At 37.4% G+C, this 26,467-nt stretch overlaps 1 protein-coding gene across 3 annotated transcripts in view; it reads left to right on the plus strand.

Moving 5' to 3' along the window:
• The window catches only part of BRMS1L (BRMS1 like transcriptional repressor), a 157,530-nt gene that overhangs the window by 122,793 nt on the left and 8,270 nt on the right, over positions 1–26,467 (plus strand). For all 3 annotated transcript variants that reach the window (XM_069082263.1, XM_069082264.1, XM_069082265.1), the window contains exon 6: positions 14,451–14,534. In XM_069082263.1, the coding sequence (XP_068938364.1) occupies positions 14,451–14,534 (84 nt within the window). The remainder of the gene's footprint in view (positions 1–14,450; positions 14,535–26,467) is intronic.

Below are 26,467 nucleotides of genomic sequence, written 5' to 3' on the forward strand. Positions count from 1 at the left end.
TACTCAACATTGCCTGGGTTGTGGGAAGATAGTGTCTGATTGAGGAGGTTTAGGATTTGTGTGAATGGAATACTCGGCACTTCGAAAGACCCAATATAATTTATTTAGAATATAGGTGACTGGGAGAGAAACTGGAAATAACAGAGTAAAAGGCTTAGGAATAGTAAAATAAGAGCAACTATGATTAATACATATACATATATACATATACATGTAAATATATATATTTACAATCATCAAATATATATATTTACAATCATCATCAATGCAGGGAAGCACCAACTCGACCTCACAATCTGGGGAATCCAGGTACAGCCATAAGGGTCCTACTCTGGAAGGTCCCAGGCAGGACGTCTCCTCCATGGGTGAGATTCCATTTACCATCTTTCCTTCTCAAATCTAAACTTATCCTGGTATAAAAGCCAATTGATAGAAATCCTTTTTAATCTTTTGCAACTTTTGCTAAGACAAGTTAGGTTCATTGTTTAGGAGCTTCATAATTAAAACAAGATCGCTTTCCAGGGCTGATGACCTTGCCCTCACAGATTGTTTTCAGGGTCACCAAACTCCTCCTTTCCATACACATTCACAATTAATAGTCTTAGGCTTTAACAGTAAGACAGTATCCCACAGTTTCATCAAATCATTCTGATTATAAACAATTAATTACAGATAATATCTAATACACTAACGGGCAGATTTCTCTACCTGCTGTCCCTCTCTCCCTGCTTCCTTTCCCAGGACTGATGAGATTGCTTCCCCATCCTGGATTATAAAATTTTCCTTGTCTCTCTTCTCTTGTGTTTCCCATCTTGTTGTCTTTTTTTCCCATAAAACTTCTGAAACTTCTTTACTATTCTGGAACCCATAAACACCATTCTCCAAATCTTGGGTGTCTGTCTTTCCTAGCCTTCCTGCCAGGAGACTCACACTGCTTTCTTAATACCCTTTTGTTTACTTCCTTGCATATAAGACACTTCACAGATTTGTTTAGTGAATATATACATATATACTTATACATCTATATTTCTTTAAAGCTAGGACACACATTACTTACACTCCCCAATGGACTCCTTGATGTAAAAATTGACAAAATTTCCCTCATGATTTGTTGATTAACCATTTCTCTCCCATCAAGCAATAACCAATGACCTTGCTCAGTTTCAATCTTCCCAAACAATCAAATTTTCCTTTTCAGCTTCTATGAACACAAGTATTGCTTTTGTCTTAGGGACTTGGGGATTCAACACATACATCTTGATAGATTCTATGGACAGGGCAGCTTCCTTAACTTTCTTGTCTGCTGCTCTGTTCCCCATCATCTCATACCAAAGATCTTATAAAACATTTCTTCATAAAAATATTTCCCTTTTTCAAAAACAGTTTATCCTGATATCATTAACTTCTATACAATTCCTAAATTCTCTGGTCATAAAATCTTTCCCACATAACTGACAAAACTTACACAAGGAGGTTTCACAGGTCTTTTCTTCACATAATTACCAATAATTACCTTTTATAAGCATACTTTTGTAAATACTTGATGATTTATGCAATAATGCCAAATAGCTTGGTTAACAATCTTACAAGTTTAAAAAATCTTAACTGAAACTTTCTTTTAATACAACCATTTACCAGTAACAGTATCATAAGCAATTATCATGTTCTTAAATTTAAACTTTGACATCAAAACCAACTAATTACCAATCAACTTATCACTAGAAATCAATTACATTCTGGAATCTCACCCATGGAGCAGATATCCTGCCTGGGACTCTCCCGAGCAGGACCCTGATGGCTGTACCTGGGATTCCCTAGCTTGTGTGGTCAGGAGTTGGTGCTTCCCCACATTGGTGATGATTGTAAATATGTATATACATATATATATATATATATATATATATATATATATATATATAATTAATCATAGTTGCTTTTATTCTGCTATTTCTAAGCCTCTTACTATGTTATTTCTGATTTCTTTCCCACTTGCCTATATTCTGAATAAATATTCTAATAAACTATATTGGATCTTTTGAAGTACTGAGTGTTCTGTTCACGTGAATCTTGAACCTCCTTAATCATATGGAAAGTAATTTGGAATTATGCTTGAAAAGTGATGAAATTGTTCATGGCCTTGACCCAGAAATCCCATTACTAAGCTTGTAATCCAAAGAGATTAAAGACAGAAAAAATGGTTCCATATACCAAAATAAGAGGGCAGCTAGATGACAGTGAATAGAGTGCCAGGTCTTGAATCAGGAAGACTGGTTTCGGACACTAGCTTTGTTATCCTGGGCAAGTCACTTAACCCTGTTTGCTTCAGTTTCCTCATATGTAAAGTGAGCTGGAGAAGGAAATAGCAAGCCACCCCAGTATCTTTGCTAAGGAAACCCCAAATGGGGTCAGAAAGAGTTGGACACATTTGAAATGACTGAACTACAGATACCAACACATTCATAGCAACCCCTTTTGTGCTGAGAAAGAACTAAAAACAAAGTAGAAGCCAATTGTTTGGGGAATAGGTAAATGTTGAGTTATATAAAGGTAATGAAATATCGTTTCTTCATAAGAACGAAATATGAAGCATTTAAAAGAACTGTGGGAAGACTTATGTGAACTGATGTAATGTGAAGTAAATAGGACCATATACATTACTAAAATAATGTAATAGAAAAACAAAAAAATGAAATTAAAAGTTATATAAACACCAATTATAATAATGACCAAGCATTGCCCTATAAAAAGAACTGAGAAATTGTAATTTTGATTACATGAAATTAAGAATATTTGTAAAAACAAAATACCTTTATTGCAGAGGAGGGGGGATTATGTATGTGGATTATTGCACATACTGTTAAAATGCATTCAATTAGTTGGTTCTGATGAACTATTTTGCTATTTGTTACAATAAATAGCTTTCTGGTAGTTGAAGATGCAGGAATATATTTGGAAACATGTTAAATAAAAGCAAAATAAATGAAAAATGAGAGGAATTTTTAAAATTTCCTCTTAAAGCAATTTGTAAGAGAAAATTGAAGCTCGGGATAACTGAGGAGATTGTTAGCACTTAAACCGCTTTAAATGAGGTCAGCTCTTCAGCTAGACTCAAATAAATTATCAACCAAGGTATTTGAAAGAACTTTCAGATATTATTATGAAATCACTATCTTTGAGAAATCATGGAGAATGGAAAAGGTGCTAGAGGATCAGAGATGTTCAATTGTACCTTAATTTTTTTTTAAAGGGAGGAAAATCCAGTTCTGGAAACTGTAACCATTGTTTTCAGAAAAATTCTAGGATAGTTTAGTAAACAGATGGTTTTTGAGTACTTAGAAAAAAGAAGTTATTGGGGGTGGCTAGGTGACTCAGTGAATAGAACACTGGCCCTGGAGTCAGGAGGACCTGAGTTCAAATCCTGTTTCAGACACTTAACACAAAAACTAGCCATGTGACCTTGGGCAAGTCACAACCCCAGTTGCCCTCCAAAAAGCAAAAAAAGAAAAGAAAAAAGGAAGTTATGAGGCAAGTAAGAGTACTTTATATCAAACTACTTTTCCTCTTGGATGAGATTTCTAGACTTTTGGTTAAGGGAATTCTATAGTTAAAATGTTTCTTTATTTTAGCAAGGCATTTGAAAAAATATATGATGCTTATGGTTGGGCTAGTAAGTTTCCTGACTGGTTAAAAAAAATACCCACAGTGAGTTAATTGTTGGATTGATATAAATCTGATGTCAGTATCTTGGGGCCTGAGGATATAGCTGTCACACTTAATGGTACATCAGAAAAAAGGACCATCCTAGAGACCCCTTACATTGAGGCCACATCTTATTCCTAATACAGCCTTTTCCTTTTTAGTATTCTTCTTTGCATATTCAACAATCTAACCAAATTGGATTACTCTGATGATTTTTCTCATCCTCTTCTCTCCTCTCCTGTGTTTGTGATCTTACTTACATGGTTCATCATCCTTGAAATAGTCTCCTTTCTCTACCCTACCTCTCCTTCCATCTGATGAAGTACCTTTCATTCTTCAATTCTTCCATGAAACCTTTCTTTAAATACCCTTCTCCCTAACTAACCCTTCCCCACAAAGTGATATTTCTCAAAGCATTTTGCCTAGACCCTTCTCATTCTCCTTTGTATCATAGTTACTTTTTCACTTGTACTTCATGGGTATGAAAGCAGGAGATACCTCTTCCTAACCTCATATCTTCCCCTAAAATACATCAATACATATTATTGAATGAATTAGACTTGAGGTAAAGAGACTTCAGCAGACTGTTACTGTAGTTTAGATGTGAGATGATGAGGGCCTGCACCAGACTAGTGGCAGTATCAGAAGAAAGAAAGGGATATATGTAAGAGTTTATGAAGGTAGAAGTGATACGACTTGGCAACTAATTAGATTTGAGGAAGAGTAGGAGAGTAAGGGAATGAAGAGGCACTGACTTAGTTAACTTTCTCTATGATTGTTGTAAGATAACTAGGTGACACAGTGAATAGAGTACCAGGCCTGGAATTGAGACTAATCTTCCTGAGTTTCTATCTGCCCTCAAACACTTACTAGTTGTGTTACCCTGGGCAAGTCACCTAGCCCTGTTTGCCTCAGTTTCCTCATTTGTAAAATGAACTGGAGAAGGAAATGCAAACCACTTTAGTATCTTTGTCAAGAAAACCCCAAATGGGGCCACAAAGAGCCAGACACATGTGAAAAATAACTGGACAACAAACAATTACAGATATCAGAGTTCTGCAAATACACTTGTTTCTTCTCCACTTCATAGAGTTATTCATCTTATAGTCTCTTCCAGTTGATCAAAAATATATTTGCCTTTCTGTGATTCTTTTTACTTCTACATTTACATCTCAAAATTTATACTCTGTTCTGACCTTTTCAACAGGAATGTATGAAAGACCTCTGTTTCATTAAGAGCCAATTTTTTCTCCTGTAGGATTAACCTCATTTTCCTCAGATGATTTTTGGAATAGCATGTTCCAGACCCTCATCTCCTTTAGAGAAGGAGCTGCCAACTTTTGTATTATCCTTACTTGGAACTTGAACTCTTTTTCTTTTTTTTTGGCTGCTTGAAATAATTTTTAAAATGTCATCATTACCAGGAAGCTTTGAATTTAGGCAATGATATTCCTTCAAGTTTTTGTTTTAGAGTTCAGAAGACAACCAGTTGATTCTTTCTATTTTTATTTTGCCTCCTTGTTTTAGTAGATCTGGGCAGTTTTTATTTATGATTTCTTGAAATTTGATATCCAGCCTTTTGTGGCAGGACATTATTTTCATGACTCAGGAGCTTAGCATAGTGGCTAGAAAGCCAAACGAAACTAGGATGGTCTCATGTGTTCAAGTCTTGCCTCTCACATACTGATTATGTAACCGTAAGCAAGTTATTTAACCTATTCAGTACTGTAGGCAGTTCTTTGGAGAATTATGCCATGGAGAAGCTGCCAATTTACATGGGCAAAGGGAGTTTCCTCACCTGGGAATTCCTTATAATTTTGAAATTACTTGTCCTGTTACTAACCAGTTCCTCTCCTAACCTTTCCAATGATTCTTAGATGATCTCTCTGACTTTGTTTTGGGGTCAATTGTTTTTGGCAGTATATACCTAATCGTTTTTTTCAGCCTTTTGATTTTGTTTTTTAATATTTTTCTTTGTTTCATGAAATCTTTGCTCTCTGTTTGACCTATTCTAATTTTCAGAGAGTTCAGTTCTGCAGTACATTTTGCCACTGTCCTAAACTATTAATTCCCTTGCCTTTCTTTCCTCCCTGTCACTTAATTTAACATATTTTGTTTTACTTTTACTTGATTTTTTCCAATTACTCTTATGGTTCTTGTGACTAGGACATTCTATTCTCTTTTTTTTCCCAGATTTTAAAAAATTTTAAACTAAAATACAAAAACTTAAATATACATTAAAAAAGAAAAAGAAACATTGTAAATTTATACAAAATAAAAAAAGAAAAATAAACATTGCCATGTACACAGTAAAAAGGAAGGGAGGATTAAAAATATACAGCAATAAATTTCCATTTCAAGAAAGCCTGTATAATAAATACTGCACATTGTGTTCAGAGCTATCCATCTTTTCTTTGCTTCCTTGTAAGTTTTCTTTTGTTTTCTGCTGTGCACTTTTTTACTTTGTTCTTTTTTGCCAAGAAGGCTACATACAATTTAGTGCAGATATATTTATACACACACACATATTCACACATACATACATACATACATATGATATATATATATACACACATATACTTGGATAGCTATAATCATACTCATACATTCATATGCATCTATGTACCATACTTATTTGTCCTCCGTTTCTGTGAGGGTAGATAACCTCTGCCTTTATATATCCAAATATTCCTGTATTTTTCCAAGTCCACCAACTCATCATTTCCTATACCACAGCAATATTCCAATTGTAGACTGTCTAGCTTTTTATTTTTATTTATTTATTTATTTTTTAAGCAATTGGGATTAAGTAACTTGCTCAAGGTTACACGGCCAGTTATTTTTTTGTGTGGGTGTCAAGTATCTCAGGCCGGAATTGATCCCAGGTCTTCTGATGCTGGAGCCAGCGCTCTTACTCACTGTGCCACCTGACTGCCCCTAAGCAATTGGGGTTAAGTAACTTGGCCAGCTATTTTGTGTGGGTGTTAAGTATCTGAGGCCGGAATCGAACCCAGGTTGACCGACTCTGGGGCTGGCTCTCTTACTCACTGCGTCACCTGGCAGCCCCTGTCTAGCTATTTTAAATAGTCTAAAACATCATTCATGAATACAGCTGACTCATAGTGTGTTAACCTATATTTTTCTTTTGATTAAATCTATTTTAGCCTTAAGTCTGAGATCATGATTACTACCCCTGCTCCTTTTTCCTAACAAATTCTACTCATCTTTATTTTATGTTTGTGCATATTTCTTATCCCTCCTTACTCCTCTACTTTACTTCTTCCTTTCCCTCCTATTACTCAACCTACTCCCTTCCAAGAATCCTTTTTTTCTCCTCCCATTCTCATTAACCAGAACACTCTTCTGTTGCCCCTTTTATCCTATTCCCTCACTCTCCCCTCTAAAAATCTTTCCCTTATCTTCTCCCCCCTTCCTCTCCCCTTAATCTTTTATTTCTTTCTGAATTTAGAAGATTTTTATCTCCTTTTAGATATATAGGTATTATTCACTCAAACCCATTCCTAATGAAAATAGGGTTCCAGAAATACCAGCCCTTCTCCCCCATATAATTTCTCTGTGTCAATTCTTCCTCGCCTACCTCATTTGTATAATTACTCTTTTTACCTGTTCCTAAACAGTTTTATTTTTAAAAATCATATCCTACTCAGGTGTACCCCAATCTTTCTTAGGGCCTACCCAGTTACTAATAACAATCTTAGACATACATTTTACATTTCTTTATATAAAAGGTAAACAGTCTGTCTTTGTTTCCCTTGTAATCAGTCTTTGATAAATACATTATATTTCTCTTAGCTCTTGTATTATTAAATTCAGGTTTATTGGTTTGTGTTGTTGTTTTGTTTGTTTTTTACAAAATCCTGAAAGTATGACAATTTCATTGTCTTTTTTTTTCAGGATTATGCTTAATTTTGTTGGGTATGATATTTTCAGCCATAACCCCAGATATTTAGCTCTTTGATATATAGTGTTCCAAGACCTTTGGTCTTTTAGTGATACTGCTGCTAGGTCTTGTGTTGTGATTCTAAATGTAGCACTGCCATATTTAAATTGTTTTTTCTTGTTGCTCGTAATATTTTATCCTTGAGCTGGGGGTTTTGGAATTTGACTATGGTATTCCTGTAGGTTTTCCTTGCAGGATCTCTTTTAATTGGTCTTTAGTGGCTTTTTTCTATTTCTACTTTCCCCTCTTGTTCAGGACAGTTTTCTTTAATTATTTCTTGTATTACTATATTAAGATTCTTTTTTTTATTGTGGTTTTCAGGGAGTCTGATTATTCTTGTGCTTTTTCTTCTTGATCTCTTCTTCAGATCAGTTGTTTTTCCTATGAGATATTTCACATTTTCTTCTGATTTTCATTCTTTATGTTTTGTTTTATTATTTCTTGGTCTCTTATAATTTGCTGGCTTCCCCTTGCCCAATTCTAATTTTCAAGGAGTCATTTTCTTCCTTAAGATTCTGATCTTGAGGTGGCTAGGTGGCACAGTGAATAGAGCACTGGCCCTGGAGTCAGGAGGACCTGAATTCATATCTGGCCTCAGACATTTAACATTTACTAGCCTTGTGACCTTGGTCAAGTCACTTAACCCCTTCCATCCAAAAAAAGCAAGAAAAAAAAGATTCTGTTATCTCCCTTTCTAATTGGTTGACTTTCTTTTTGTAATCTTGCTTTTTGTACATTATTTTTATTTTTTAATTTTTCTCCATAACATTCAATTAATTAATCATTTTTTGCCCATATTATTTAAAATTTTTTTTAAAGCAATTGGGGTTAAGTAACTTGCTCAAGGTTACATGGCCAGTTATTTCTGGGTGTGGTGCTAAGTATCTGAGCCCAGATTCGATCCCCAGGTCATCCTGACACTGGGGCCGGTGCTCTTACTCGCTGTGCTACCTGGCCAACCCCATATTATTTAATTTTTAAAGTCTTTTTTAAGTTCTCCTGTGAATTGTTTTTGGGCAGGTGACCATTTGATGTTATTCTTTTTTATAGGAGAGGTTTTCTTCGCTTCAGTATCCTCCTCTGAAGATGAATGCCAGTCTTCTCTATTCCTGTTTAACTTTCTGTGGTTGAATTCTTTCTCCTTTGGTCACTTTTTTTAAAATTTGTAGCAGCTTATTTTTTATAATTACCTTTAGTCCTGAGGTATGGGAGATGATGCCTCTGACCTTGAATCCTCCTTTAGTTCTCCCCTCAGATCTAGAGCCAAAACCAAGAACTGCACACTTCTGTAAGTGCCCACAGCCAGCAGTGCCCCAGGCCCACTACTTCTGCACTCACCAGGCACTATATCTTGGCAGCACACCTGGGTCTGCTGTTCCTTTTCAGTAGAGTTCCCTTGATTTTCTCCTGCTTAGATACCTGACTCCCCTCACTGTCCAAGAGGCAGAAGTTCCCAGGGCTGCGGCAGAGGCCACCTCCCAACCCAGCTAGGCTCAGGGCTCCCTGATTTCTGATTCAGAGGAACTAGCCTGGAGGTATTTGCTCTTTACAGGGACGAAGCCTCTTTCTGGGATTTTTCTTCAGATCTTCTCAGATTGTCCCAAGAGGACCACTATTCTCCCTCAGCTCTTATTTGTTTTTAACTTTTCTATGTTTGCCCTGAGGTGCTATTTTATTTTATTTTGTGGGGGGAAACCTGAAGAACTTGTAATTTTCTGACCTATTCTGCCATCTTCGCAGAATCCTCTAGGACATTCTATTTTCTGAGGCTTTATTTGGGCATATCTGGAGTTACTCTCATCTTCTTCATTTAGCTTTTGGGCTTCTATCAGTCTAAGGAATTTTTTCATTGTCTTTTGCATTATTTTTTGTTTACTTGTATCTTTAACATTGGTTTTTGGATTGGGATTTGGGCTTTAGACAAAGTCTATGCCCTCCCAAATTCTTGGATTGTATGGGAAGTTTTAGCTTGATTCTTTTTTTTTTTTCTTTTTTGGAGGGCAATTGGGGTTAAGTAACTTGCCCAAGGTTACACGTCTAGTATTTTTGTGTGGGTGTTAAGTGTCTCAGGTCGGAACCAAACTCGGGTCCTCTCGACTCAAGGGCCAGCACTTTACTCACTGCGCCATCTAGCCACCCCCTAGCTTGATTCTTGATGATCTACTAAGAGCAGACCCAGCCTTCTGCAGGAATTCCTGTGTTTTGATTTTTTTTTTTTGGTGGCTAGATTTAAGTTTTTACTTTAGTTCCTTCTTTCTTTCCTTCTCTTTGCATAATCCTGAACCTGGAGTTGGCTTTACACCTTATTATGATCTTGATATACCCTATCCTGAAACTAGATGTTGATTGTGCTTAGGTGCTGGACTAGACTTGTTGTGGCTTGGACATGAGTTACAAAGAGTCTGTGCTGCCTGAGTGCTGGTCTAACTTTCTCTTGATATGTTTGGACCCTGTCTATTTTATAAAAAATGAATTTTTATTGATCTGTTTTGTATCGTCTAAATTTGCTCTTTTATTTCTCCTCCTTTTCCCTCCCATAAAGCCATCCTTTTTTTTCTTTTTGGAGGGGGGAAGGTAGGGAAATTGGGGTTAAGTTACTTGCCCAAGGTCACATGGCTAGTTTTTTTTTTTTTGTATGTGCATATTAAGTGTCTGAGGTCAGATTTGAAGTCAGGTCCTCTTGACTCCAGGGCTGGTGCTCTACTGTGCCACCTAGCCGCCCCACAGCCGTCCTTTTTAATAAAGAATTTTTAAAAGAAAAAAGGAAGAGAAAAACATTCAGCAAAACTAACACATAAAAAATATATGACATATGTTTTGCTCCATATCTGTGGACCCCTCATTTCTTCAAAAACATGGGGAGAGGTGTCTTCTCATCATAATTTTTCTTCAGGGACAGGGTTGGTTGTTATTTCCCAACATTCATCTTCGTTTTTTTTGGTGATTGTTATTCTTTCTGTATACAAGTAACCATTATGTATATACCTCTAAGCTCTACTTACTTCACTTTTCATCAGTTAAGCTTTTCATTCATCATATTTGTTGTTACCAGTAATACTCCATTGCAGTCACTTTGTTTAACCATTCCCCAATTCATGGGTATCTACTTTGTTTCCAGTTCCTTGGTACCACAAAAAAATGCTGCTATAACTATTTTGGTAAATGTGGAACCTTGCTTTTTGTCAATGACCTCCTGAGATATATGCCTAACAGTGAAATTTCTGCATCAAAAGGTATAGAGATGTTTTAGCCACTTTATTTGCATAATTCCAAATTGCTTTTCATTATGGTTGTGTTAATTTATAGCTCTACCAATGTTTCAGTAGCATCCCATAATTCTTCCATACCCCCTTCAAAATGAATAATGTTTTTTGTCCATGTGAGCAGCTGACAAACACCCTTCCAGCCCTCCACCCAGGCTGTCCAGTCTCCCTCCCTCTCCGGGGCCACCCCACTCTGCTGCCTCCCTCGGGTAGGAGACCCTGAGCCTACCCTTGCTGCTGCTGAGTCAGGTTCAGGTGGCCTCCCAGGGCTGAGACAGAAGCTGAGCTCAGTGCAGCCATAACCCAGGACACCAACCGGATGCACAGGTTCCCCTGTTATGTACCACAGACTGTAGCTTCTATGGAAACCCTATAAGGATTTCCCCCAGTAACAGCAGAATAGTGGATGAATAAGTCCCCCAGTAGCCAGCAGCCCCAGCCTTGCTGCCCTGGAGACCTTACCTTCAGCATATGCAGAGGAGGGGGACTCTACATTTGATGCTATCTTAGCTGGATCAAGCTGTCAGACTCCTGTGACCTACTAGATGACTGCTATGAGCATATCAAAGGAAGACAGCCACAACCTGCTATGAGCATATCAAAGGAAGACAGCCACAACCTGACAGGCAGCTATGTCCAGGCAGATGAGGCCCTCTCCATGACTTCCTCATCAGGTTCTTTTCTCAAAATGTCTCAGAGCTCCTCTGAAGAAAAGTCTTTTGAGAATCCCAAACTGAAAGAGAACTGCTGCTTTGCTTGCTGGGAAAAGGTGAGTCTGACAGGCTCTGATTGTGCTGTGGAAATCTGTTTTGTGCCATGCACTGATACTCAGAAAAGCGCAGTTGTCCTTTTGACTACAAGACTGAGACCCCTGAGAATGTCTGCAAGAACCCCATCATTGTGGCTGAGAAGATTCAGAAGTTGTGAAGTGTGGCATTGCTGAGGGGCATGGTCGTCCATGACATTAAAGAGGTCTTTGACCCCTCACCCTGAAGCCAGGCCTCTCCTTCTAGACAGGGGCTCTGGCTAAATCCAGTCTGAAGCCATCTCTGGAGTTTGGGTATTCCCCAAGGTAAAGAACTCTGTAGCTCTAAAGCGCTTAGACTTGTTTGTGTCCTCTCCCTCCCTGGCTCCAGGGAAGATAGTAGGACTTGGTCCCCTCATGTCTCAGCAAAAGGCCTTGCATTCATTTCTGTATCTCCTCCCTTTCTCTACAATTTTCCAGGATGTCCCAGCACCTCAGGCAAAGTGAGGTTTTACTTTCCACTGGTCAAGAGTGTCTCCTCTTAATTCTGATCTTCCTACCAACTGTAGGAGCTGTTTGTGAACCAATCATAAGAGATGCATTGAAGAGGGCCCTTTCCCCTGCCACCATCCCTGACATTCTTTTTCCTGCCACGTACACTCACTTTGCTACCTACATTCTGCCTTACTGTGCATTCTTGATTCTCAGGTTTGCATATCCAGCTCAAAACGGCACCCTGTCTCTCCCTTCATAGGGAAAAATCTCAGAGGAACCTTAGCTTGTGTAGAGGTATTGCTGATAGTTAGCAAGTCTGGGTGAAGGGCAGAACCAGATTGGTGCTCTGATTCAATACCTCCCTCCATTTTGCTCTTGAAGTCACCCACTCCTTCAAGTCTGTGTGCCTATACCCCTGCCCATGTCAAGCTGGCTCAGTTTACTTTTTCCATGGGAAGCAGAATGTACTGAGCATCGGCCCCTGATCCATTGTTTATGCAGCCACCTGTCCTCAGGTCACGTGGTATCTTGAGTGGATCTTTGGGATGTGGGATGGAGTATGATGTTTTGGTGTTGCCTGCACCCCCCATATCTGCTGACCCTCTACCTCTTGACCACACAGACCCTTTGTAGCCCCAGGGGCTAGTTGATGGGCTGTGTGATCTATCTCCAAAAAAAGAAATTTTTGTCATGTTTGCCAGTTTCCTGGGTTTGAGGTAAAAGCTCAAGTTTGCTTTGATTACAGTTGCTTTTATTTTTATTGATTTGGAACATTCTTTCATGTGGCTGTTAATAGCTTGCTATTGTTATTTTGAACACTGTTTATATCCTTGGTCACTTATCTATGGGAGGATTGCTTTCAGTTTTATATATTTCTATTAGTTGTCTATATATGTTGGATATCTTGTCCAGTAATAACCCTAGGGCTGAATGGGATCTGAGCTGCTTAGGCCTGTCTCCTGTACTGGGTCCATATTGCTTGCATTTTTTGTCTTAAGTCTACCTATGCTTGTTTTTTCTGAGCTTACATGGCATTCTTGCAGTCCTTTTGTTCAACCCTAGACTAGACAGAGAGGTTCTATTTGTTTCTCTTTGGTTTTCTTTATTATTGTTTTTCTGGTGCATTTTTAGAGCTTTACTAGGCTCTTTGGGGATATCTAATCTCCTTTAAATCCTAGCAAGCTCCATCTTCCAACCCTTTGGTAGGTTTTAGGCGTAGAGTATTGGATCTTCAAGGCTTCTCAGTACAGATTGCTAAGCACCTCATTGGCCTGAGGTCTGAGTTCTGCTGTACTCATATTGGGGCCTGTTGCTCCTGGGTGATTCTAGGATCCATAATCTGGGTATCCAATCACCCAAGGACTTTCTCATGGCAGCCTTCTGCTCCTGCTGCTACTAGATATGGGACCTTGTAGGCTGGCTATAGGTATCTCTGGTCAGTCTCTGGTTGTTCTGGGAGGTTTTTACCTTGTTTGCTTTCTCTGGTGCTTTCTTTTTTGGTGAACCTCCTTACTTATTGCTCGTGAGCTTCTGGATGACTTTTTGTGTTCTTTTGGGGGTAGATGAAGTTAAAAATGTAATTTTTAGGTTTTTTGCTAGAGTAAATGTATGGGCATTGGACTTCTTGCCCTTTTTTTTTTAATTTTTGGAGGGGCAATTGGTGGTTAAGTGACTTGCCCAAAGTCACACGGATAGTTAAGTGTTAAGTGTCTGAGGCAGGATTTGAACTCAGGTCCTCCTGACTCCAGGGCCAGTGCTCTATTCACTGCACCACCTAGCCACCCCCTTCTTGCTATTTTCAGGAAGGCATCTTGACCAGAACTCTCTCATTCTCTACATACCTGCCATTTAATAAAGCAAGTTTGAATCCTGGTTCAAGAAACTTCAGTGTTCCCTGTTGTCTCTAGGATAGAAAAGAGGGTTTCATTATTGTGTAGGATATATTGGATTACGTTGTTTTTAAGATCTTTTCAAATTTTAAGAATTTGTAATTATGCAGCTATTTGTCATCATAACAATTTTGTATACTTGCTTTAATGTTAATTTTAATTAATTCAGGTTTTAAAAGTGCTCAAATTTAACATAAATTTTGCTAAATGTCTTAAATTAATGTATTTTTTCTTTTAAAGTTGTCACCTACTTTAAAGAAATTTTGTAGTTTCTGGCATTTCAGTAAGTATAGTAATGGCAGAACTAAATGTACAAGGACATTTACTAAAAAATATGTGTAATATTTATTCTTAACCTCAATCATAAATTAATATTTATTCTTTTAATTATTTTTCAGAGCTGTGGAATGATGAGCTTCAGTCAAGGAAAAAAAGAAAGGATCCCTTCAGTCCAGACAAAAAGAAACCAGTTGTTGTATCAGATATCCTTTTCCTGATTTCTGAACTTTGAAATGTTTTCGCAACTTTTAAAATAACTTTTCTTAGTGCATATTGACATTGGGTATAATAAGTTCTCAGAAATAATAGATCATTTATAATTTTTTTTGAAGGACAAGAGATATCTAGTAGGCAGGGGTGCTATAACTTCTGTTATGGAGCCTCAATTCTCTAAATCCACATAGATTTCTGTCATGTTAGTTTGTTTCACTTTAAACTAATGCTTTTGAACCTTTGTAATTCAGTTTTTCTTTTGGATTTGATCCATTATTTTATTGGCACAGGGAATTCTTGGTATATAGTTCACATCACCATCTACTTTTTGGACTTCTCAAACTAGATGTTCAGTAGTAATCTCAAACTCAACATATCCAAAATAGAATTCATGGTTTTCCCCTTTAAACTTTCCCTCTTTCAGACTTCCCTGTTACTCTTGAGGGCGTCATCATCTTCCCATTTAGTCAGGCTCACAATCTCAGACAATCTCCTTGTCTTCTTACTTTCACTAATACCATGTATCTAGTCCATTGATAGATCTTGTATCTATCCTCACAACAACTTTCCTGTACACCCCATTCTGCCTACTCACACAGCCATATTACTGAGTCAAGCTTCACCCCCTCTCGGACCATTGCCCTTACACATCAATCCTAAACACAGCTGACAGTATGATTTTCCTAAAACACAGGTGTGCCCATGTCCTGTACTCAGTAAACTATTACCTTTGGAGCAAATGTAAAGTCCTCTGTTCAACATTTTAAATTATTCTTAACCTAGCCTTTTCCTTCCTTTCCAGTTTTCCTTACACTTTTTTCGCCTTACCTCTGATCCAGCTACATTGTCTTACTTAATGTACTTCCTTCACGCACCCAACTCTCTTTCCCTTCTTCCTGCCTTTGCACTGGTTGTCCTTCATCCCTGTGTTCTTTCAAGTCTCAGCTAAACTCACACCTTCTGTAAAAGGCCATTTTTGGTCTTCCCAGATGCTTATGTCTTCTTCTCTGAGATTATAGTTGTTTTATGTTGTTTCAGTTGTGTCTGCTTTTGGTATATACCTATTTTACTAAAAGAAACCATAAATTGGAAGAGTAAGGGGTTTTCTTTGCAATTTCCTTTACATTTTACATTTTACAGATGAAGAAACCAAGGCACACAGAATTAAGTGACTTGCCTAGGATTACACAACTAGTAAGTGTCTGAGGCTGGATTTGAACTCAGGAAAATGAGTCTTCCTGACTCAAGGCCTGGAACTCTATCCACTGAGCCACCAAACTGCCCTGTGAGATTAATTCTAATCTACTTTGTGTATATCTGTATGTAATCTAGTTATCCAAGTTATCTACATGTTTACCCATTTAGTCTGTGAGGAACTTGGAAGCAGGAACAATTTTAACCTTTTTTTATAGACCCAATGCTCAGTACAGTGCTGGGCACATTGTAAACAATGCTTTTTGAGCAGTTGAGCAACTGTTTCCACCGTTGTTGGTTGGTACCTTTTCTGCAACTTAGAGAGCTCTGCTTGGGGCACTGAGAGCTTAGAATACCTTCCTAGGATCATACAGGCCAGTTTGTGTGTGTGAGAGAGCTTTTGGATGTTGAAGACAGCTTTTCATCTGCTAGATCATGTTACCTCTTAATTTAGTATTATTTCCTAAAATAAAATTAATAGTTTTCTTCTCAGTTCTACCTAAGACATCATATTGTTGAGTGTCAGTGACTTTAAGCTGTACTTTGATGAAATAGGAAAAAAAAAAACAACCCTAGGAAATAAAAGTTACCTATTAATTACCAAGAAAAGAAAATTCCTAAAACTCATCACCAAAGCAAAACTGGAGACTAACACACAGAATGCTATATTTGTCCTTGGAAAATCAAGATTTGAATCCCAACTCTGTAGTCCTAGCTATGTAGCCTTGGACAAATCACACCAAAGCTCTGTGCCTCAATTCCCATTTGTTAAGGATGATTATAGGAGATAATTCCTTTTTGGGTACAAGTTGGATTTGATGACTTTCAAGGTCTTTCCCAACTCTTGACCTTCTAAAATAGGAGTGATAATATCTACTGTAGAATTCACAAATTGTCATGAAATTTTTTTCCCTTAAAAACACCCACACCCAGGGCGGCTAGGTGGTGCAGTAGATAGAGCACTGGTCCTGGAGTCAGGAGGACCTTGAATTCATATCCGGTCTCAGACACTTAATACACACACACACACACACACACACACACACACACACACACACACTAGCTGTGTGACCTTGGGCAAGTCACTTAACCCCAATTGCCCTACCTCCCCCCCCTCCAAAAAAGCAAAAAACAAACAAAAAAAAAGTGTTAAAAAAAACAACACTGCACCCACAATTACAACTAATAAAATCCCACTGAAATTAAAATTATCTCTCTGTTAAAATTAACAGAAGTTTAATAACTTTTGCCATTTTAGAATAACTATTTTTATTAAATATTTTTGAGTCTAGTTATAGAACACGGTAAGTGATTCTTTATCCCTAAAAGGCAGTTATTTGTGTGCTCTTAATGATGTATGTAATGAACAGATGCATCTGATTTCTTACAAATTACATTTTTAGCTGAATATTAATTCTTGTTTTTTTGGGGGGTGGTTGCTTTTTGGAGGGGGGAAGGCAGGGCAATCGGGGTTAAGTGGTTTGCCCAAGATCACACAGCTTGTAAGTGTTAGCAAGTGTTAAGTGTCTGTCTGAGGCTGGATTTGAACTCAGGTCCTCCTGACTCAAGGGCCAGTGCTCTATTCACTGTGCCACCTAGCCACCCCTGAATATTAACATTCTTTAGGTTGTATTGTTGTTTAGTCATTTTCAGTCGTGTCTGACTCTTGTCATCCCATTTAGTATTTTCTTGGCAAAGATACTGAAGTGGTTTGCCATTTCCTTCTCCAGACCATTTTACAGATGAGGAAACTGAGGCAAACAATGTTAAGATACTTGCCCAGGGTCATATAGCTATTAAATGTCTGAGGCCAGATTTGAACTCACAATGATGAGTCTTCTTGACTCCAGACCCAGTACTCTATCTACTTTCCACCTAAATATTTTAAGTTACTCTGTAATTTACCTTACCTTATAATATTATCTACAATTTTTATTGTGTTTTTTACTTTTAAAGATGTTTTTTGCATACATTATCTTATTTGATACAGCACCATATGGGATAAGTACGCTAAGAATCATACCTATTTTACAAAAAGAAACAATAAATTGGATGAGTAAGGTCATCAAGTCTAGTCTTAGTTGAAAGAAAGCTCTCTCTAAAACGTTTCTAATGAGATTTCATCCACCATCTATCTACTTGAAGATTTCTTTTAATAGGAACTCATTACCAACCAAGGTATTTCATTCCTCTTTTGAACAGCTCTTTAATAGTTATAAAACTTTTTATTATGTCAAATTGAAGTCTGTCTCTAAAACTTCTACTCAAACTAAAGTGACATAGGAAGTAGAGTCCTATGGCTTTGACTATCAATAGTAAATAGCTAATTAGTGTCAGAACTAGGACTAAATCCCAGGGTCAAAATTTAGATAAAAAGGGGGGAAAAACCAGGCAATAAGCTCTTCTTTTTCCTTTCCCTTCCCTCCTTTTCCCAGTCAGCTGCTTCCATTTTTATCCTAGATGCTTTATGAGGCATTAGGGAAAGTTTGCTGTAGAAGGTGGGATTTTATTTGGGACTTAAAGGAAGCCAGGGAGGTTAGTAGTAGAAGTGGAGGAGATAGAGGTAAATACTAAATACTCCTTACCGATCAGATCATTATGGGGTCTTGGGGGTAGCTTGAAACTTTATTCCCTAGGATTTTTTAAGTGAATAATCCTCTTATCAGCCCATAAAGATAATTTTATCACCTTTCTTTATGCCATAAATTTCTTTCTTTTGTCTTATTGGTTATGGATAAAATTTCTAGATCTGTATCAAATGATAGTGAAGAGAATCAGCATTTTTGCTTTACTTCTGTATTTATTGGGAAAGCATAAGGTCTATCACTATGACATATAATGCTTACTTTTGGTTTTAATTTCTTTTTTTTTTTTGCTTTTTGGAGGGCAATTGGGTTTTAAGTAATTGCCCAAGGTCACACGGCTAGGTTTTTTGTTTGTGTGAGTTAAGTGTCTGAGGCTAGATCCAAACTCAGGTCCTCCTGACTCCAGGGCCAGCACTCTACTCACTGTGCCACCTAGCTGCCCCTAAATACTTTTTTAAAATCACATTTAAAAAATATACTTCTACACCTGTACTTTGTAGTGTTTTTAGTAAAATGGAGTATTTTGCCAAAGGCTTTTTCTTCATTTACTGAGATAATTATGTGGTTTGGGGATTTTTTTTGTTTTTAATGTGAGTGATTATCTTGATTTTTTCCCTAGTGTTGAATCATACTTTACATCTCTGGTATGAATACAACTTGGTCATAATGAATGATTTCTTGGATATATTGTTCTAGTTCTTGGGTATTTATAATAGACAAAATAATTTATTCACTCAAAGTCATTCTTAAAACAATATTATTGTTATTTATATACAGTGTTCTCTTGATTCTTCTTGTTTATCTCTTTGTTATTTCATGCAAGTCATTCTTTCTTTCTAAAATCATTGAGCTCATCATTTCTTATAGCACATTAGTTTTCCATCACATTCATATACCACAGTTTGTTCAGCCATTCCCCAATTGATGGACATCGCTTCATTTTCTAGTTCTTCACCACAATAAAGATTGCTACTGGAAACATTTTAGAACATATAGGTTCTTTTCCTTTTTCTCTAATCATCCTTAGAAATAGGTTAAGTAGTGGTATTGCTGGGAACAGGTAATTTAATAACTCTTTGGGCATATAGAGTGCTTTTTAAATCATTTTTTGAGAATAATTTTTGTAGTAGCCCTGAATAGATTTTTTTTAAAAAAGAAAAGAACCCATAAATACAAAAATATTTATAACAACTGGGTTTTTTTGGTTTGTTTTTGGTTTTACTTTTTTTTAAAACATCAACAAAGAACTGGAAACTAAGGAAGTACTTGTCAACTGGGGAATGGTTGAACAAATTATGTTATAGGTATAAATATGTATTGGAATGTACCATAAGAAATGATGAATGGGACAGGTTAAGTGGACCCTGAAAGGCTTCTATAAACTGATATAGAGTGAAATGCGTAGAACAAGGAGAACAGTTTATAAAATCTCAATACACTGTGAGAAGGAAAGAACTTTGAAAACCTTGAGAACTGTGAACAATAAAATAAGCAACCATGATCCTGGAGGATCAGTGATAAAGTTTCCTAGCAGAGAAGTGTTAGACTCAGAGTTTAGAATGAGACATGTATATTTTTTTTATTTTAATTTTTGGAAGGGGGAAGGCGACTTAATTGAGGTTAAGTGACTTGCCCAAGGTCACACAGCTAGTGTCACGTGTCCAAGGTCAGATTTGAACTCAGGTCCTCCTGACTCCAGGGCTGGTGCTCTATTAATTGTGCCACCTAGCTGCCCCAAGAAATGTATTTTTTAGACATGGCCACTGTGGGGATTTGTTTTACCTGGTGATACATATTTGTTATGTAGGTTTTCTTCTTCTTTTTCCAGTGGTGGGAGGGAAAGAAAGATTTTTGTTATTTAAAAGAGGTAAAATTTTTTTGTAGTACTTATATTAATTGTTCTTTCAGAAATTGATGGAATTCTCTTGCGAATTCATTAGGACAAGAAACTTTTTTCTTTGCTATTTTCATTTACAGCTAGTTCTTTTATAATGTTCATGAAATTACAGTATTTAAAATCTTTACTTGGTGGTGTTTTATTTTTGATATTTTATATTTGTATAGGTGATCCTGTATTCTGTGTTGTTAGTTTTAATGGCATATAACTGTTCATAGTAAGGTTGTTTTTTTTTTTTTTTGCTTTTTGGAGGGGGAAGACAGGGCAATTGGGGTTAAGTGACTTGCCCAAGGTCACATGGCTAGAGTTAAATGTCTGAGGCTGGATTTGAACCCAGGTCCTCCTGACTCCAGGGCTGGTGCTCACTTCACTGTGCCACCTAGCCACCCCCATAGTAAGTTCTGATAATTCTTTTTATTTCTTCTGGTTTTGCTGTTATTTCACATTTATTTTTATTCACTTTTTGTTTTGTTAATTTTCTGCTCTCTTTTCAGTCAGGTTTACTGAAAGGCTTTTAAATTTTATTTGTCTTTTCAGAGAACAAGTTTTTAATTTTATCAGTTATGTTTTTTTGGTTTCCATTTCAGTTATTTCTCCTCTAACTTTCACATTTTTCTTCTTTGTGCTTACTTTGGGTTGGTTTCTTTGTTTTCTAATTTTAAAAAATCATCAGTTTAATTAAATCTCTCTTTTTCTATTTTTTAAATGTATATTTATAGGGATTTTTTTTCTTTGAGGGTTGCTTTAGTTGCATTCCAGAAATTTTGGTATGTTTTCACATCATTATTTCTTTTTCACTTAATTATGATTTGTTTTATGCTATGTTCTTTGACCTACTTATTATCTGTGTGTGTGTGTATTTTTTTTTTAAAGTAATCGGGGTTAAGTAACTTGCTCAAGGTTACACGGCCAGTTATTTCTGGGTGTGGTGCTGGGTATCTGATCCCGGATTTGATCCAGGTCATCCCGACACTGGAGCCGGTGCTCTTACTCGCTGAGCCACCTGGCCACCCCTAAGCAATTGGGGTTAAGTAACTTGCTCAAGGTTACACGGCCAGGTGTTTCTGGGTAGGTGCTAAGTGTCTGAGCCTGGGATTCGATCTCCAGGTCTTCTCAACACTGGAGCTGGTGCTCTTACTCGCTGTGCTACCTGGCCGCCCCCGTGTGTGTATATTTTATAGACTCTATAAATCTTTCTGATATAACAGTTTGTTCAGTTCTGTATTTTCCTTTTTGTTTATCTTTTCTTTTAAGTTTGTCCAAGTCTGGATGAGGGACATTAACATTTCCTACTATTACTGTTTCACTAGGGGTTTTTTTTCCGATTTGGTTAAATTTTTTTAAGGAAACATATGAATTTAACATTGATATTGTTTAGTTGTCTGTGGTTCATTTAAGCATAATGTAATTTTCTTTTTTCTTTCTATTTATATTATGAACTTTTATTTTTGCTTTGTCTCATAGCATGATTGCAACTCCTGCTTTTTTGGATTCACTTGATGCTTAGTAAATTTTGTCCATCCTCCAATTTTTATGCTATGGAATAAAAACAATACTAATTATAAGTAGGACATTTATATGGCACTTTAAGCTTTGCAAAACACTTTGTAGATATCTCCATTTATCTCCACAACAACCCTAGGAGGTAGGTGCTATGTTATCTACATTTTCAGATGAGGAAACTGAGCCAGAGAGAGGTTGTTAGTTCCTCAGTCACACAACTATTAAACGTTTAAACAGGATTTGAATTTAGGTCTTCCTGACTCCAGGTCTAGCACTCTACCCATTGTATCACCTAGCAGACTATATATGACCCACTATTATGTAAATATTTTCTACCTCTAGGACTTTGTTAGTAGATTAACTAGGTGATGCAGTAGATAGAGCCCCAGGCGTGAAGTCAGGAAGACTCATCTTTGTGAGTTCAAATCTGGCCTCAGACACTTAGTATAGCTGTGTGACCCTGGATAAGTATCTTAACCCTGTTTGCCTCAATTTCCTCATCAGATGAACTGGAGAAGGATATGGCAAACCACTCCAGTATCTTTGCCAAGAAAATCCAAAATAAGATCACAAAGAATTAGACAAAAGTGAACAACAACAACATTCCCCCCACCAAGTTTTGCTTAATATTCTTTGGTGCAACCCTATTCCCATAGGATCTCTTCTCTCTCCTTTCCTCCCATTTATTAATCTTTTCCTTAATTTTTGAGTTTTGATTGATTTTTCTCCCTTCCCTCCCTCACTTTCTTCTTTCTATCCATTATACATCTACTTGTTTGCCATGCAGTCTCTTTTCTGGAACCATGTCTTCTTTCTCTTCGAGAGGCTATTTGTCCCTAGGAACCCTGATTTCTCTTCTCCAGAAGGCAGAAATCCTTCATGGGGATACAGTGCTGTCTTGAGGAAATCATCTCTCTGTGCACCAATATCCCTCAAATTAGTCCGTGTAAGCTTTTCACATTGCAATAAAAATGCATACCCATTTCCCAAAGGACTACTCTTCCTTGAAACTCTCTCCTGCCCCTATTGGATTGAGATGTCCTCCTGGATTCCTTCTTTTTCAGTGTCTCATTTCTGCTACCTCTCCCATTATGTTTTAGCCCCTCTTCTTGCTGTGAAACTACAAGGAGTCAACTTCCATATATTATTCAAATAGGGACTAGATTAAGCATATCATACATTTGCCTCTATCATTTTCTTCCTCTCTTCCCATTATGCACACTTTCATTCTTCAATTTGGTCCTACAAAAATATTTATTTACCTGTAGAACAGTTGTGGGATTTAGACCATGGTGTTTCAGATATGTTCTTTCACTGTCACTTTTTTTCTTTAATTCCTTGTTCATCTTTATGAAATCTTGTTTTTAGATCTCTTGATAACTTGTTATTTGTTTTTTTAATTTAATCTGATAGGTGTCTTTCTTTTTTTTAATAGTCTCTAAAGATGAAATAATTTGTTTCATTACTTACTCTTTCCATCGTGGTTGTATTTCTTTATCTTATGTTCTATTATCCAGAATGTTTGCAAATTGAATAATCTGTTCTCATCTGTGGGTTGTTTGGGGTGTTTTTGAGTGCTTCAAATTCCTCTCTTTATGTCCATTTCCTTTTTTCATTTATGATTAAGCTCATGTTTGTAGTTACTTGGGGTTACATCTTGAGCTCCTTTGCCTTTTGGAATATATTATTCCATTCCCTTATGTAGTTTCTAGTGGATATAGTATAGTCAGTTTTGTGTTGTGCTTATTTTTTATATGTCAAGATTATTTCTGGTTGTTAATGATTTGTTGTGTTATTGGAATTTTAAATTTTAACCACTGTATGTCTTAGAATTTGCAAAATGGGTTTTCCCCTCCAAGGTGATCTGTGAATTCTTTGAATTGGTGCTTTTTTTTTTTTTTAATTTTCTGTTTTCAAATTTTTGGGTTTTTTTTTTTTGGTATTACTTCTTACAGTAATGGATTTCCTGCTTTTGAATTTTTCATATTCTTCCTGAATCCTCAGGTTGTCTATGTGCTTCCTTTCTTTATGATCAACAGCTTTTTTTGGTGTGTTCTTTTAACTTTATTGATTTCTTTCAGAGTATCTGTTATATCTGTATGATTTTTATTTTTTGGAAGGGGGAAGGCAAGGCAATATGGGTTAAGTGACTTGCCCTAGGTCATACAGCTAGTAAGTGTGTCAGTTGTCTGAGGCTGAATTTGAACTCGGGTCCTCTTGACTCCAGGGCTGGTGCTGTATTCAAAGCGCCACCTAGCTGCCCCTACATCTGTATGTTTTTATTCTAAATTGTTGTTCTGTCTTTGACTCTTTTGGAGATACTGCTATTGTGGATTCAAATTTCTATTCTGGTCATTATTTCTGCTGTGCAGACCATAACTTCTGAGATTTGTTCCATTATAATTTCTTCTCAAGATTATTAGTTCTCGGGGCAGAGTCAAGATGACGAAGTAAAAGCACAACCTTCCCGCAGCTCCGGCTTTCACCTTCCCCAATCCATGTAAAAAGGGGACTCTAAACAAACTTTGGAGCAGCAGAACCCACGAAATGACATAGAGAAGCTAACCTCCCTCTAAGGACAGCACAACAGGCTGTCAGGAATTAGCCAGCGCAGTGTTCTGGGAGCCAAGCCCAGCCCCACACCAAGGCTTTAGCCCTAGGGAGGGCCTGACCAGCTGCAGGCAGGAGGGACTCCAGATCAGTAGCATCTGTGGCTGTTTCCAAATTTATCAACACATAGATGCGAAGGACAAAGTGAAAGGTCAGTGCAGTCTGGACTTTGGGACCCAGTAAGTGGGAGTGCGTGGCTTTTGCTCCCTGGGTGAGAAGCGGCTGAGATGCTGGCACAGCCAGCCAGTGCCCTGTGGCAGCTTCAGCTCCTGGCCTGCAGAGTGTAGGGGGACCAAGCACCAGGCTGAGGGGTAATTGCTCTTGCTTTAACCTTCTTGGATCTGGATTGCAGTCTAGGGTATAGGTCCTGGGGTATGTGTCCAGCTTGCCAGAGCATATGGAGACCTCAGAGAGGGCACCCATCTAATACCTCCGGCAGCTGAGAAAACCCCAGAATTTGGAACAAAAGCTCCCCTATCTGGGTGGCAGAGTCCTACTGTGGAAAAAAGCCCAGAGGTCAAGTGACTGAGGAGCAACATCACCAGGCAAAGGAAACAAAAGCAGACAGAAGATTCCAACATTAGACTCCTATTTTGGGGACAAAAAGGAGCAAAACATGGAACAGGAGGAAGACAGTGAAGTCAGAACTCCTGCACCAAAAGCTTCAAAGGAAAATACAAGCTTGTTACAGGCCATAGAAGACCTTAAGAAGCAGATAAGAGAAGTGGAGGACAAATGGGAAGAGAAATGAGAACAATGCAAGAAAATTACAAAATGAGAGTCAACAGCCTGACTGAGGAAAATCACACCTTAAAAAACAAACTAACTCAAATAACAAAAGAGGCTCAAAAAGACAATGAGGAGAAGAATGCCTTAAAAAGCCAAATTTGCCAGATGGAAAAAGAATCTCAAAAGCTCATTGAGGAGAATCATTGTTTCAGAATTAGATTGGAGCAAATGGAAGCTAATGACTTTATGAGAAATCAAGATGCTGTTAAACAGATCCAAACAAATGAAAGAATAGAAGGCAATGTGAAATACCTCATGGGAAAAACCACTGTCCTGGAAAATAGATCCAGGAGAGATAATTTAAAAATTATTGGACTACCTGAAAGCCATGATCAAAGTAAGAACCTAGAAATCATCCTCCAGGAAGTTCTCAAAGACAACTGCCCTGATGTTTTAGAACCAGAGGGCAAAATAGAGGTTGAAAGAATCCACCGATCACCTCCTGAAAAAGATCCCAAAAAGAAAATTCCTAGGACTGTTATAGCCAGGTTCCAGAATTCCCAGATTAAGGAGAGACTATTACAAGCAGCCAGGAAGAAACAATTTGAATATTGTGGAAACACAATCAGGATAACCTAGGATCTGGCAGCTTCTACACTGAGGGATCGAAGGGCTTGGAATATGATATTCTGGAGGTCAAAGGAGCTGGGATTAAAACCAAGAATCACCTACCCAGCAAAACTGATTATTATGTTTCAGGGAAAAATATGGTCATTCAGTGGAATAGAGGGCTTTCAAGCATTCTTGCTGAAAAAACCAGAGTTGAATAGAAAATTTGACATTCAGATACAAGAAGCAAGAGAAGCATGGTAAACATGGTAAACAGGGCAAAGAAATCATAAGGAACTTGTCAAAGTTGATCTATTAACATTCCTTCATGGAAAAACAATAATTGTAACTGATGAAATTTTTCTTAGTAGTTGAAGGGAATAGAAATATATATATATGTCTATATATGAGGGTATATGGGCAAATGAATACATATGTGAATATGTGTATACATGTTTACAGGTATACATAGATAGAGGGCACAGGACCAATTTAACAAGAAGGGATGATACTTAAAAGGTGAAATTAAGAAGTGAGAGAGGAATATAATGAGAGGAGATGGGAAGAGACAGAATGGGGTAAACTATCTCATATAGAAGAGGCAAGGGAAAATGGTTACAATGGAGGGGAAGAATAGGAAGGCAAAAGCAAATGGGTCAACCTTATTCCCATTGAATTTGGCTTGAGGAGGGAATGCAATACACACTAAATAGGGTATCTCACCCTCCAGGAGAGTATGGGGGAAGGGGATGAGAGGGGGGATGATGGAAGGGAGGGCAGGCTGGGGGGGGAGGGA

The sequence above is a fragment of the Petaurus breviceps genome, unplaced genomic scaffold (genome assembly GCF_028583685.1).
Source record: "Petaurus breviceps papuanus isolate PSGF00001 unplaced genomic scaffold, PetGlider_PUasm1.0 164, whole genome shotgun sequence".
In the NCBI taxonomy this organism is placed as follows: domain Eukaryota; kingdom Metazoa; phylum Chordata; class Mammalia; order Diprotodontia; family Petauridae; genus Petaurus; species Petaurus breviceps.